Source organism: Stegodyphus dumicola, chromosome 10, assembly GCF_044657685.1.
Source record: "Stegodyphus dumicola isolate Sdum_Otavi_A_Nest chromosome 10, ASM4465768v1".
Taxonomy (NCBI): Eukaryota; Metazoa; Arthropoda; class Arachnida; order Araneae; family Eresidae; genus Stegodyphus; species Stegodyphus dumicola.
The window spans coordinates 34,770,503-34,786,988 of record NC_140777.1 but is presented as its reverse complement, the minus strand read 5'-3'; the positions used below and the strand labels follow the sequence as shown (position 1 = coordinate 34,786,988).

The 16,486-nt window shown below is 32.3% G+C and overlaps 1 protein-coding gene and 1 long non-coding RNA gene across 2 annotated transcripts in view; one reads left to right on the top strand and one right to left on the bottom strand.

Annotated features, from left to right (window-relative positions):
- LOC118183774 (uncharacterized) overlaps positions 1–16,486 on the bottom strand; it is a 61,302-nt gene that overhangs the window by 21,724 nt on the left and 23,092 nt on the right. The window contains exon 3 of the mRNA XM_085824873.1: positions 7,460–7,731. Coding sequence (XP_085680999.1) covers positions 7,460–7,726 — 267 coding nt within the window. The 5' untranslated portion in view covers positions 7,727–7,731. The remainder of the gene's footprint in view (positions 1–7,459; positions 7,732–16,486) is intronic.
- On the top strand, positions 3,700–14,132 carry LOC146994943 (uncharacterized). The gene is made up of 3 exons (XR_015043388.1): positions 3,700–3,875; positions 5,556–5,645; positions 13,173–14,132. It is a non-coding gene; the product is annotated as an uncharacterized LOC146994943 (long non-coding RNA).

Here is a 16,486-nt window from a genome sequence, read left to right as displayed (position 1 = left end):
CGGAAAATTGCTCCTCGTATCTGCTTCGCAGCAAGTATTGTGTAAAGGGGTCAGTCCTTTTTTTATTCAGTGTCTTTTGCAGTCGTTTATCTTTCTGATGTGACTCTCCTTTGCCGTCCGTGCGCAAGGCTGATATTCCTAGCACCGTGAGCATGACGATCATTCCTAGTACATGGCAAGGATTCTGAGCGATATAGCCAATGATCGTAAGCCAGACATTCAAAGAGAAATTCAAACGCAGGAGTTCTTTACCTAACATAGAGGCCCACCAGCGGCCGAGCGGTAAAGTCGCTGAACACTGGTAGTTCGGTCCGAGGTTCGAATCCCGCGAACGGGCTGGCTGCATGGGCGTTTTCGTGGTTTTCCCCATGTGTAACGTGTATACGAGCCAGTTTCCCTTAGAAAGTCCTCCACGAAAGGCATCCCTCCCCTTAGGCAGATAGCCCTCGTGTGCTTTGCCATAATTAAATACACTACCACCACCACACCACACCTACCTTTACCTAACATAGCATTTATGGCAAATTGTATATAAAATGCTTGAGCAGAACCTATTAGTCTAACAATGTCTGAAAGGTTATAAAAGTAGTTAATCCTTTATTGTGTACTGCGTTTGTAAAGCAATTTAATTTTATTAAAGATTCTTTTTCTCTATTTAATTTTAATTTTCTTTAATTGTTTTTCTCTGGGAAGTTCATCCCTTAGACATTACATTTGGACCTGCTCGTTTAAAAAATGTAAACGTGTGCAAATTATTCGCTAAATGCTAATTAATAGGGAAGAAATTCACATATGACTCTCCTAATTATTTTGAACCCGTAAGCATTCGGTTCTTCAACAAACTGCTTTCCGATGTTTTGATAATTTGTAATATGTTGAGCGAAATTCTGTTTCAGTATTCAAATTAAGCTAGCTAATTCAATTGAAGCTGAAGACGTATCTCTCTAAATTTCCTTGCAACATGTTAGGCGCTATAAATCCATATGTAAATATAATTCACTATTAGTTAATATAAATTAATAAGAGAACTAATTTTGAAAGGAATATTCTTTGTTAATGCAAATAGCGACTGTTACTGTTAATTTTTATTGGTGAATTCTAAAGCATTTTAATGAACTTTTCTGCTATATACCTTTGCTAGTTCGATTAAGTTGTATAGCGCCTGACTTCCTAAACACAGATAACAGCTGAGATGTTAGGAAAGATTTAATATTGAAGTACAGGATACATAAACTTGGAAGCATTTTTAAAATTCCATTAAAAACTACGAAAAGATGTACGAAAGTACGATTTCTGTTTGAAATTTTCTCAGATTGGCGGGTTATTTTTACATAGTGATCATTTTAGCTCAAGTAGTTGCCAGCAAAAGGCGTTATATCTAATATCACGAAACACTGCACATTTTTAAAGCAAGATGTCCCACCGAGAGCTCATACATGACTGCCACTTTATTAGAAATTTTGTCATATGCTTGAAAATGTGAACGCATAATTGCTGTATAATAAACTAGGTAATGAAGTAGTATGCAATTTATCGCCTTTTTTACATTTTTAGGCGGCATCACTAAAATTGGTTGTCATTTTGATCATTTCCTTTAGCAACGTCTGCGGAATTCAAATGTTCTTCTCAGTTCTGCAGATTGTACTAATTACTCAAACAAGTGAAATTCCTGCTGGAAGATTTTGAAGCTAAAAATTCTACACAGCATGTGAACTACCACACGGCAATTCTTGCAGTTCATCTCAGTTTTTGATTTATTGTATTAGGAAAGAGCGCACGAGGGCCATCTGCTTAAGGGGATCGATGCTTTCGTGGAAGGCTTATTAACAGAAACTAGCTCGTATCTATATTACACGTGGAAAAAGCATCGAAAACGCCCAAGCAACCAGCCCGTTGGCTGGGTTTCGAGCGATGCACCTAACTACCAGTGTGCAGCGCGTTACCCCTCAGTCACTGGCGAGTGCTCCACGTTATCTCGCAAAGTAAAATGGAAGAGATATATTAATGAAAATGATATATATGTTCTGGCCATGCTACGCGATATTCGTAATCTGTATGGCTGAACAACTCATAAAAACGCCACTTTTAAAGGTAACTTCTATTTTTGTTTTGTAAAATTGGAAGGAATTTAAATGGAATGGAATTAAAAATTTAATAGATTACTAAATTAATTAATAGAATCATTCCCTTTTATGTACGGAGGACAAAATAAGTCAAAGAATTACACAAACTCGGTATCCATGTACCGCCAAAAATCGCCAAGTTTCGCCAAGGGGTAACCTAAAATATACTTTTACCTTGGATAGTTTTTTAATAGTAACCCTTTCGTATAGACCAGAGATTTTGAATTGCTGTGTTTGGTTGTACGTCCGTAATGTTTTATGAAAGTGCTTTCTAAAATTTTGCTTAGTGTTATAAATGAGTATATTATTCCGGATACGACTATAATTTCTGAAGGAGTACATAAAATAGAAGGAACGGATTTATGGTTTTTTGGACGCTATTATACGTATTTATCCACTTTTAACAGCGGATGAGCCGAAACGACCAGATACTTAATTGAATTTTGCTGATCTTTGGAATATGGTAACAGGTAGTTTGGCGACATTTTGGAGGCGATAAAGGTAGGTAAGGACTTTGGTAATAATGTGAGAAGTACTCAGTTCCGATTACGCATTATTATGTGTGAGGGAAATGAGAGATCATGAGATATGTCATGTGACATTAATGGACGAATTATAGTTCTTTAATCGGAAGAGGGGGTAAATTTGGAAAAATATCTGTAGTACTATATTATTTTGTATTAAGCTTCATTGTGTATTGTGTGAAATAGTGTTGATTAATTTTCAGATTGCATGCGCTATCTAAAGTGAATTCTAAATTTTTAATGCGTTTATCAGGTTCAGTGTTCCTCCTTACTTGCTTCGGGAACATTATATGACCTGTCTCGGAACAGGGAGCTTACTAAAGCTATGTTCAATAAATGTGGGAAGTAGACAAAATACACAGGAAGGGTATACGAAACCCTTTATTTTTTCTCTCTTTACAATGATTTCCGGACTTCGGAATACAGAGACCAACCACTTGTGGTCTGAACGTAAGAATATAAAAATATTAACTAAATTCTAACTAAACTAACTTTGGGTTAATAAACAAGCGGCTACTTGAAGATTGGCCGTAAATTAACAGAAAGGCCGTATGTAGTACAGAGAACTGTTAACACTACCATACGTTTAAAATTATCAAGAGGATTAAACCTCTGGCCTTGAAGGCAACCAGCAACCGAGTAAAACTGCTAAGGCAAGCGGCCTGCTTCTACTAACTCCTTCCTCTCTCTCGCTTGACAAAAAGCCACAACTTAAGTACTTGGTGTTCGCAAGACAAATTTGCATAAATAAGTTAAAGCTTTTAATTCTGGCCAGAAGTAGAAAATAAGAAGTGATAGTAAAGATTTAAAATAAAATAAACGTTAGTAAAACTTAAGATCCTTACACGTTTATCTTATAATTCAAAAGAATTGGTTGAATGGTGTATGACTGTAGGTTTAATTGCGGATAAGTATTGAATGTCCAAAATGTGGGAATGAAATGAGATTGTGTGAAAAGAAGGATATTACAGATAAGTTTGAATGGCGGTGCAAGAAATCTGGTGAAAATGGACATTTTGTGAAATGGAGTGTAAGGAAGGGTGCGTGGTTTGCTGAAAGTAGTTTGAGTATGGGTGAAATTTTATTAATTTCTTATTACTAGGTGAATAAACTGCTAGTTGACTACTGGATTTCGGATTTAGAAATAAGCAGTAGTACTGCAGCCGATTGGAACTCTATCTGTAGGGAAGTGTGCGTGCCACGTAATGAAGATTCTGAAGAGGATTAGGTAAGTTAGTTCTTTTAATCATTTGAGGATATTATTTTTATGCATTGTTCTAAATGTAAGGAGTAAATAAATTAATATGGTATTATTAAAAAATTGTTATTAGCAATGATTTAGTTTAAAGTAATTAGGATTGTAATCTAATTTTTATTAATTTAATTGTATGTGCTTATTTATATTTTAAGTAGTGTTTTTTAATTTAATTGTATTTTAATTTAACGATCGTGATTTTGTGAGATATATGTTTGTAGTGTTTTGGAATACGTTTGAGTAGTATACGTTGAGTATTTTCATGCATTTTCGTGAAATTTTTCTAATTTATGAGAAAAAAGCAGTGTACATGGATATAGTGAAGAGTGTGCGCAATGCCATTTTTGTGCAATTCTGGGATGTTTTTTTAAGTAAAAATAAGTCGATTTGTACATGTTTAGTTATATTTTAATTAAATGATAGTTATTTTGTGAATTTTATGTTTGTAGCAATTTGGTATACGTTTCAGTTGAAGTAAACGTGTATGGAAATAATTTAAATATTTGACACTAAGTATTTGTAACTATTTTTAATGTTTGCGGTATAAATTCGTTGGTGACGTTTATAATATAATAGATAATTTAGTAGTAAAGGTTTCTGGATATTTTATTTATTTTATACGAGGAAATGTTCATCCTTGGAAAGGATATATACTTTTTCGCGATCAGGTAATTTCATGTATGTGCTTTTTACCGAGTTTAAAGATTCACAAAATTTTCCTGCATTTTCGTGTAAATTTTTGTAATTTATGATAAAATAGCAGTGTAGATGGATAAAGTTAAGAGTGTGTGCAATGCCATTTTTGTGCAATTCTGGGATGTTTTTTTTTAAGTAAAAATAAGTCGACGTGTAAATGGTTTATCTGTATGTGCTATTCTGAAAAACGCGGAAGGAGTTTGCGATTCTGCACTTTTTCCCAATTTTGCAGTTAATATTTGTCATGATTAAGCAGTTTTGTTACATAAAATTTCTAGCATAAGTGTAATTCGGCTAGTAGATTGTTGAAAAAAGTGTTGAGTAAATAAAAAGAAAAGAAACATGTCTTTACTTAGTGAAGACAAAATGGCGGCGAAAAAAAAAAAAATAGAGTATTGCTGTAGCAGAGTTAGTCGCCAAATTTTCGCCAAAAAATCACCAACTTACCATAATCCAAAGATCAATCTTGAATTGCTTACGTGGACGAGATGATGTTGGGAGGAATTCAGATATGCACGTGAACAAAAGGTATGTTAAAGAATTGACGTTTTATTTATTGGTGTTAATTTTTGTTCTTTAATGTTTTTATGTTAGGAAATATGTATTTTTCGTTATTTATTACTCTGTGTTTGTGTATTTTGGGTTATTTGTTCGTGTCTATGTGTTATTTGTTTCTGCTTAACATGATAGTTTTAACTTTGTTTTAGCTGAGTTTGTTTCAGTGAAAATAGATCGATGTGTACATGATAAAGTTAATTAGTGCGCAATGCCTAGTTTGTCCAATTCTCTGTTGTTTTTTTAAGTTAAAATAGGTCGATGTGTACAAGGATAAGTTAAATTAGTCAGCAATGCCTAGTTTGCGCAATTCTCTGATTTTTTTTTAATTAAAATAGGCCGATATGTGCATGGACACCGAGTTTGTGTAAGTGTTTGATTTTTTGTTTTCATTTTCTGTAGGGGGTTTCGTGGCGCCGATCTTGGCGTCAAAAAGTCAACGATTCGCCAAGCGGAACCGTAGAGTAAAGATTAACCTCGCCATCTAAAAAGGTAATAACTAATTAAATGTGGTATATCGCATAATATATATCTACTATTAATTTTCTTAATTTATTCTTATAAAAAGGTAGTAATAGCTCCATGTATCAGAGAAAATGTGAAAAAAATACGCATCTTTTGCGCCCAATACAAAGTTCCTGTGATAACTCAGGTGAAAACTACTAGCGTATATACTAATTTATTGTTTTTGTAGATATTGTAATATATGTCAGTCCACAAGCAGTACATAAATTTAACTGGACCATATTCTTTATGTGGATCTAAAATCTCATTCCTGTATAGAGACGTTACTTGCTAAAATCATGAGCAGCGATGCGCGTTTGTCTATTCCATTTCCATATTTTTATTCAGTGATTTACATTCTATTATTAGAAGGATTATTAAGAATTTTTGTCACTAATTAGATGTGAAAACCTCAAGGAAACAGAATGTAAGCTAATTCTGACCTCGTTGTGTTGAGAACCTACAGTCCCCTTAAACCTTCATAAATTTAAGATAGTTCTGTGAGATCGAATCGTATTGTGGAAATAAATATGCATATATTTTCAGGAAAAGTCAGGTATTGTGCCAAAGCACATGTGCTAGAACAAAGCCATTCAACGACATGGTTTTTTTTGTCTTTTCTGACACACTTTATAACCATCCTATGTTTTGAGCGTTTTCATAGTTTTCTCCATATGGAACGTATACACAAACCAGTTTTCCTTAGAAAGTCCTCTACGAAGGCATTCCTCCCCTTAGGTAGATAGCTCTAGTGTGCTTTGCCATAATCAATTAAGACAAACCAACCCAACCATCCTATTTTTATGCTTATTCGCAAGTATAGAGCAGATAATTAATGTCGTTTTTCAGTGCATTGATTAATAAGTGAATAGTGGTTCTAATAACAATAACATAGTTTTATATGTCTACTTTTTTACGCTTGATTTCAGCCCCGCTAGTAACTGAATGCTCAAGACCACTGAATACACCGAATTCCTCTCGCGTTCAATTCCAGAAGAACAAGTTTAATGCAGAGTTGTTTTTCTCTGTGTGTAATGTAAACATGAGCCAATTTTCTTTGGAAATTTCTTCACGAAGATATCCCTCCCTTTAGGTAGATAGCCCTTGCGTGCTTTATCATATTTCATTAACCTAGATTAAGTATTTCATTTGATTTTAGACTGGCACAGTAATTCAAATTTTTTATATTGTAAATAAATGAGACGAACGTGAAACATGGTATTAAATGTACTAAATATCATGGTGTAGAGAATAAAATAAATAAGTTTTATGCTTTGATGTACTCAATTGAGATTAACAGTACCTTTGGCATTAAGTAAAATGAAATTTAGCTTTATGAGTTAGATATTAAAAATTCCATATTTGAGTTTGAGTTTTTAAGAAATTATTTCATTCTTACATTGAAATGTAACAATATAACGCTTTATTTTAGAAATATAAAAATTGGATGATTAGGATTAAATTAAACATTTTGAACTTTATATAATCTGCTAATCAACTTATAAAGTATACTGCAATTATAATTCAAAAAGGAAACTATATATGGATGAATGTATAGTAATAACAAATTAAATAAACACTAAAATATGTGCTTATTTTTCTAGGGGATCTAAATATAAAATTAAATCATTTATTTTTCTTCCAAATTATGATAATTTGTAATATTACAGAACCAGCTGTAATGCAACAGCACAAAAATTAATTATTGCAAAATGCTTACTTTGTTTGACATTAATAATATTATTAAATTTAGCCAATTAATATTACTTTACAAAAAGTTATAAAATATATAATTTCAATACCTTCTGTAATCCGGTATTTTTAAATAGATCATGAGGAATATACTGCAGAGAAGAATTGTTGATGGCAAGTGAATATAACTTGTAACCGTTTTCTACTGTAGATATAATGGGCTGATATAAATCCGCAACATTGAAAATATTAGCACAAGCCAACATAGCAAATGTGTCATAACTTAGACATCTACAGAAAGGAGCTATTAACTCTTCTGAGGGGCATGTTCCAAGAACCACACCACACAATACCGTCAGTATTAAACATGGAAACATAGAATCTGTAATATTAACAAAATAATTATTAAAATGCATAAATCTATTATACATAAAAACGCACTAAACAAAAAGGTTCTGAGAACGCTGCCAATAATACAGAAATACTAATCTAGTTTTCCTCATAATTTATTAATGGTAATTATAATAACAATGAGTGTTATGAATAATGCAAAATTTACAAGAAGAAACATGTTTATATATGGTATGAAAAGAAAGTTATTCAAGCTCAAAACTCTCGACGTGGAAAGTAGCTTCAAAACGTTTTACACATAGAAACGGTGAACAAAATTATCGTTTATGGAAAGGGAAGAGAACTCAGAAATACTAATGAGATGATTACTTTTAAAATGTACAAGCATGATATAACACATATGTTTTAAGTTAGCAAATAAATCTCATAACTAAACCCAAAACAAATTTTTTATCATTTTTCAATGTCACTTATAGTGGATCTTAGGGAAATGTTGCTATCGATGCGCCACTTTTTACAAAATGATCCTTAAAATTGGAGCAGTTTTACAGTTTTGTATATGTTAATGTAACTATCACTTTCCATACTACACATATCTGGGAATAGACGTTGTAATTATAAAATGTTGAGTAAATATTAGAAAATAAAAATAGTTGCCACTGGCGCAATGGAAAAAAAAAACGATCGCCTTCATTGAGACAGAGAGTTCCTATTAATGGGCCAGTAGCTATTTTCCTTTTAATACATTATCATCTTAAGTCAATAAAAGGTTTTGACCATGATTTTTAAACATAAAATGCTGGTCAGAAACTAACACGCCATTGAAAATGCATTGAAACATACTGATGGGTCCGCATTATTTACAAGGAATTAGGAGTTGGATCTAAGTTTAGGCTTTATAATCATAAAATAATTCTAATAACATTGAATTTCTTTTATTAGAAACAGTTTAAAGAAAATGAGAATTTGAGGATAATTTGTAATTAGGCTAGAATAAAGAGAACAATAACCATAAATTGAAAACTTCAAATAACATAAAATAATTATTAAGCCTACTATTAATATTAGGCTATAATTCTTACACAAATTACTGCATCAATTATTCATTCTTAATGAGTTCAATTGCATTTTTCGCAAAAATACATTTTAATCCCATTTCTACACCAGCACACTTCTTATAACAGATAACACAGAACCATGAATACTCGTTGGAACTGATAGGCCTATTTATTAAAAGCAATAAAAGTTTAGCCTTTAACCGTCTTCTCCTGCTCAGAAGTTTGGAGTCGTCTTTTCACAGCTGTGACCCCGATTTTATAAGGTTAACATCAAAATCAGAGATGTGCGACAAGAAAGCATAAAGCTACTGTCAGATTGTAAAAATATGTAGCGTAGGCATATCATAAATTTAATATCTGGCTTCGGTTAGCTAACAGTTTTAAAATCTCTAACAAGTGTGCATTATAGGACACAGCCCATTGATAGCTTCCTTAACCTGTCTGAAAGCATAACAACGAAACTTTTTCTACCTACAAATATTTGTCAAACAAAATAGAGTCACACCCAGAACTTCATATTACTAAGAAAACATTTTAATGTAGTTTCTGCTAAATACTGTCATTTTTTTTTTAAATTTGGAAGAAAAATAACAAAATAAAAGACTGGTTCATAAGGCTAACTGAAAATTACCGGCAGTCTGCTGGTCTGACATTTTGGAGCCCTGTTAAATTACATCAAGTTATGTAAGCTAATTTACATTTGGTAGCCATATTTTTCCAACAAGTATTTTTACATCTAATTAAAACTTTTCCACGTTTCAAAATCTATTTTACTTAAAATAAATTATATACTATAGATATTATGATAAAACCGATATGTGCAAGAGACAAACCCACCTCTGGATTTCTTCGTATTAGTCTAGCACAACATCAGACTTTGAATAAAACTTACATCCAACATATTTTCCAAATAAATTTAGTCAAACCATTTCATCAAATTCCAATTTCTCCAGAGAATGTTTATAAAACTGACATGTCTAAACCCTTCAGACTTTTCGAGAACACTCCGATGCAATTTGGTTTGTGCAATGCATCAAAACCTCTTCAAAGGTTTGCGATGAGATGACGAGTGGTTTAAAAAGTGCAATGACATTTTTATTACCTTCAAAAGCAATGACATATTGAACATCTACGAGCTCTCTTTAACAGATTAGATCATTTTGGTTTAAAATTACAACATTCAAAGTGTACCTTTGGAGTTCATACTTTGATATCTTAGGATTTAAAGTCTCTGTCTTTAAGACTCTTTCTTCAATTCTAGATCAAGTCTATGCAAGTTTTAAATTTCCTTGACTAACAAGCTTAACACAGCTTCGCAGATTTCTTGGTCTATTCAGTTTTTATCTAGGAATTTTTACCACGTGCAGCACGTGCAGTTACGTTTCTCGAAGGTCATGTTAACAAAAAGAAATCATTCTGCCGACTAAAATTACTGAAACTCCTCTCGAGATGTCTGAAGGTGAAAAGTCATTTTCAAAGCTAAAGATCTTGCCAATCAATCTATTAGGAATTTCGGCACATGTTAAAAGGTCGAAACTTCGTCATATTTACGAACCAATAAGCACCAACATTCGCTTTCATATAAAAAGCAGAAATACGCTCTCCTTGACAACTGAGACATCTAGATCAAAAATTCTTAACAGGTGGTACGCAAGAGAAAAATAGGTGGTTCGCAAAAGATAAAGTATTTTTAAATATTAAATTCAAAATTTAAGTACCCCAACATTCTGTTTATGTTTTTTCTATAACACCCGTAAATTTTTGCTGTCTGAGCTTTGTTCAAGATCAATAGACTTTAGCGAAATAATCCGTCTTTATTTTCACAAATAATCGTTTATCCATATACAGAAAATTTTTCATAAATGATGTTTTTCAAAGTAGTGATAGAAATGGATGATTATTTAATAAGAAATAAAGAAAGTTCCCATAAAAAGATAATAGTATCTCATAATTCTTTTAGAGATGATCGATTTATTAGCATGTCTACACTTTATGCGCCATCATTTCCGGGCTCATATTGCGCTATTTTCAATTAGAATCATTTTTCTTCACAGTGAACATGAACGCTTTGGTACATTCTGAAGTAAGGTGGTTATGCAGAAGCAAATTTTTAAATCGTCTTTTTGATCGTCGAACAGAAATTCAAATTTTTCTCTATGATTCAAAATTTGAATTGCAAAAATGTTTATTTATTGAAATATGCTTGGCGAGTAGCACATTTAGCTCATACGTTTGGAACATTAACTGAATTAAATTTAGGATTACAAGGACAAAGTGTTAATTTGTTTACCATTAGAGATAAAACAAATGCAATGACAAAAATCTCGAACTAATAAAGCTTTTTACCACTTTTACAATGTTTTCTAACCGGAACTAATTTGAGAATAAAAGAAGAATTAGAATCCTACTAAAAATCATTGTTTCTCATTGATAAATAATTTCAAATAATTTCAATACCCAATGATTATGAAAAACGAAAGTTGGATTAGAAATCTACAAATGTACCTGAAATTTTATCTCGTGAAAAAGAACACTTGAAAGAAATTCCCCGTAATCGAACTGTAACTGAAGATTTAAAAAATAACAAACTGTTGACTTTTGACTGAATAGGAAAAAAAAAAAGAATTTAAAGGAATTTCACATAAAGCTATTAAATTTTTGTTGCCTTTTTGCATAACCTATTTGTGTAAACAAGAAGTTTCGTGCATGTTATATTTGAAAAATACATACAGAACAAAATTAAAAGGGAATCCTGATCTACGGATAAAACTAAATGAAATAAGACTAGACTTGAAAAAATATGATTAGGCTCAAATTTCGCACTAAATTTTAGAATTTAAGTATTATAACTTAAATATTGATAATTAAAATGGTAGCCAGTTTTAAATGTAATATTTTTATGTGTGAATATTTGATACAAATGGCCAATAGGTTGTGCAAAAAGGAAAAATATATTTTTTTATTATTTCTATTGAGAACTGAAAATAATCATTGTAAAATGTGGTGATGGTTTTAAAGACTAGACCGTCAGTCTCGGAACGCCTGCTATTGTTAGCTGGGCGAGTTCAATATACGCAGGTGAGAGGAATAGAAAGGAAAGGTTCCAGAATGGTTTCCAACGGATCGTGGAATGGCTTTCAGTGGGTAATAGGGAAAAAAGGGATATGCTCGCTGACTTATTCCCGAACCGTGGTAGGATTTTCACTGCTTATTTTTATGCCCCATGTTTGATTGAACATTTTGTTTTAAGGACAGATTAATTTTTATCAATTTATGAAACAAAAACAATATTTCGTAGAGAAATACGTGATTGCAATGTAAAATTGTATGCTTACTTAAAATTTGCTTAAAGGCATAACGTTTTGGCGAAATTACATAATTTTGTTTATTCCAACGAAATTTAATATTTATTCGAACTGTTATTACGGTAAAGTAACAGAGTATTACATGAAGTTACAATACGTAACTGTAAAGTTTTTATTTACTTAAGGTATTGTAGAAAATTGTAATCGTAAAATAAAAAGGGCGGACAATCAATAAGAATAATAAATAATACACTTACTAACGAAACGCTAGCTACCCTCACAATGCAGGAGCTCGTTCATAGTAGGCGCTCAATCCCGGAAGGACTCAAATTCCCTATACTCAAAATCTCTTTTCCTTTTTCCTTTTAGCTCATCCCTACTTTCACGTACCATACCTATAAATCTTGGACTCTCCCAGCAAACAATAGAATTCGTTCCGGGATTGAGCGCCTACTGTTTTAAAGTTTTTTAGTTTGGGTTTAAACGGTAGGCGTTAGTCAAAATGTTGAGAACCGCTGAATTAGATCATATCTTTTAATTTTCCTCTCGTATGCAATCAGTTAAAGGCAAGGAAAATGCTGTTGCCGTCATATTCTCCCGAATAGAAGTACATTATGTTTCTCCCTCAAATGTTCTGGATTTCAACAATTAGATACAGCACAACTCACAAACAAGGAATTACAAACCTTTTTTGAGTCTCACTAAACGGTGTTTCCCACTTGAATATATTTATGTCTTCTATGACTTTACAAGCAATACTCCTCGTCCTTTCATTCTTTTGATTTAAAATATCACCTTCTAAATTATTTTCCGTGTACATCTGCCAATTCAAAAATCGACATGCAAACATTACATTAAGCATAATACGGATGCTTTTATCAAGAACCGCGTGAAGGCTATGCAAAATATCAACGTTCTAAGGTACAAAGACATACTCAATCACTTATTTCAACATTTCTACTTCCTGATGCCAGATTTTCCCGTATTCACATTGATTTTATTGGTATATTCCTAATCTCTGAAGGCTGTCAGTACTCCTTGACCATAACTGATCGCTTCACACTATAGCCTGTAGTAATTCTCAAGTCTGATATGTCTGATCTTTTCAGGGATTTCGACAGCCCGCCGGATATTCATTGTATTCGTACCACTGCCTATAGACCTCATGCGAATAGAATCATTGAATGGTTCCATCACCAGCTGAAAAACAACAAGAAAGGTCAAGAAACCACTTACTGGTCAGAATCATTACCTCTTTTACTTTAAGGTATTCAAGCTTCCTTAAAAGACGGCATCCAAGCAAGTTGTTCCGAGCTAATATACGGTCTTACCTTAAGGTGCCTTCGGATGTCTTGTGCTCAAATCAGCTTACTCCACCATCCGCGGCACAAACATAAGTTCATCGCTTACGGTCTATAGCATAATATCTGATTCCCATTGAAATATCAAAATGCTGTTCAGAATCTGTCATCTGTCCACATTCATCCATCTTTGATATCATGATCTGAGAATATCTGAGTTTATCTGAGAATTGTTTCTGAAAAGCCTTCTCTTCAATAACCATACTCAGGTCCGTATCCTATTTTTCAGAGACTTGAACAAACCTTTATTGTCTTTGTGCAAGTAAGAATCCAACTGTCTGATTATTAGTTCCTGAATTATTCGACTCAAATCTGCATTTTTTATCAGTGATAAAATTGTTGTCCGAAACACTAAACCTTACAATAAGAAAAATACATTTATGAATACCAAATCAACTATTCCTGAAACTTTCACAAAATCGAGACATATTCCTTCAACATTTGTCTACAATCTACGATATATAACTTTTATGTATTCTGTTTATTCAACATTTTCATCACGCAATTTATTTTGTCGTGTGTTTTCTTTTTGTAACTTCTACCACCACAATTATTGTACAATTTCAATTACATTTGTTGTATCGTTTGGTTTCTTCCACTGAGAAATAATCTTTGATGTTGCTATGACAATAACGCGCGAAGTTTCTGTTTTGTAGATCTGAGTTGCAATTTTATGTTCTGTGTTCTATGGAATATTGCACAGTATGCGTAGAGACAGCAGCAGCTTGCTTTTCCACGAAGTGTTATTATGTGGCTTCGATTAATAAAGTTTATTTTTTATATTTGTCATCTACCTCACCACTAAATTTCCACAATAGTATTTAAGGTAGTAATACTTTTTAATCCCTTCAAAATGCTTACTATATTTAGCTGTTACTTGGCTTTTTCAGCTGCCTTGGTAAGAAAAAATGGCGTTGTTGTTTCGGGCTTAAGAAAGTGTGATTTGCTGAAAAATATTATAAAAATGTTCGAAAATGAAACTGACTATGGTGAACGGCAACTCAGTATCTGCAATATAAGTTATTTTATACATACATATAGAAGCAATTTTGGTTTGAGATAATTTGAGATAAATTTTGGTTTATAATAGTTGTACAGTTTGGCTTGTTTTGAAACTGATTTGGAACATAAGCTAGTGCCAAACTCTTAACGCATGTAAAGCGAGTTAGAGCTGTGTCTGAAGTACCTAGAGAGACTTGAAAAGTTTAAACAACCTTTTTATTAAAACAGAACTTTAAACATAAACGCACTTCTTTTGATAACGGAATCAACCACCATTTATGACGATGTAACTAAAGTAGCAGTCTAATTCAAATTTAAAGCATGAAGTAGTAGTCAAAGGTTTACCCAACTCAATTTAAATGCACAAAAGTTCTAAATGACGTATCAGATTTAAATGTCGGCAACAATAACACAAAACCGAATAATTTCAAACTTATCAGAGCTGGTGGAAACTATGAAACGTGGCCACAAGGGACAGAAAGACGCTCTGTCTTACAAGTTAGAAGTTCCTATTTAAATCGGGAATTTCACACAGGTGGTGCGACTTGTTCCGGCTCATTTTATATAGTGTCTCATGGGTTCATGGTTCTCCAAGGAAAGAGGCTTTGAAGATGCAGCTATGCATCGCAGGCCTAAGCAATTGTAGCATTTGTCATGTGTTAGTTTACACTGGAAAATTAAAAAGATACAAGAACATAATTATAAAATATATACGAAAGTATGTCATGGTTACAGTTGCATACGAAACTGTCTTACAATCCAAAAGCCTCGGCTTAAATACTCGCTAACTCAGTTCTCATTCTGGTGATGAAACGAAAGGGAGAAGTTATAGTAGTGTCTATTGATTAATTTAAACAATAATTCTTACATAGTGCTTAATCAGTTTGCATTTATTATCGTATATAATTGTATAACTGTATTCGTATAACTGTATAATCGTATATAATTGTATAACTGTATTATTGTATATAATTGTATAAATTCTATTTATCTAACCCCACGGCTTTAAAATCCATCCAGCCGTCCAGCGTCCGATAGACGGGTACTGCATTCTGTAGATAATATCACGCAAAAAGTAAATGAAAAGTAGCTACAGCAAGACAGATTTTAGAAAATGGTAAATGGCAACTGTAAGAAAAAGTTTAAAAAAGAAGATTTTTAGGAAAACTATATCTGATAGAAACAAAAACAGAAAAGAAACACGTTTTAAAGATGTTGAATGGAATAGAATGAATGATAAGTGTCAAAGTTGGGACAGGCATGAGGACGATTTGTCTTCTGGCTTTGGGCTCAGGTAATTCTTTCTTATGATGTTAATAATAAAAAGTAAATGCCTTTTAGCAGTAAAGTTTCCTATTATAATACCAACATACATATCTTTAATGTAATGCTAGTTTTAAATGAGAAATAGGAAATATTTTAGAAGTTAACAACGCTTAGAATTATGGCCCCTTGGTTATAGCTGACTTCAGTTAAATTACTTCTGTTTAAAGGCTTCATTTACACTCCTGATCTTGCTAATTGAATACTCTCCTTTCTAGAGTAGAAATGAAGTAATTTTGGAGGAAATGAACCGAAATGCATTCCAGTAGGCTTCGAATATAAATTCCAGAAATTCCGTTCAATGACTGCAAAGTGACAGTCATGTTATGTCAAATGGTTGTTGTCAAATGGTATTGTTAAAACGGTTGTTGCCTAAAAATAGTATTTAAGTTATTTTGCAAATAAAGAAAATATTTTGTTTTGTTATGAACTAGTCAATATATTATTGCATTTAAAAACAATTTTTAGAGTAGGAATATAACATATGAATTGAATAACAAATATAACATATTCATATGTTAATTAATATAATATTAATTAACATATGAATTGAATAACAAATATAAAATAGTCATATGTTAGTTAATATAATATTAATTAAAAATACGAATTAAACTTAAGTAACATATTCGATTTTTGCTATATTTACTAAAAACATAGTTTTCATATTTTCAGTTTTCCAAACTTTTATTCAAAACCAATATGTTTATTCCATATTTTGCACATTATACTAAATC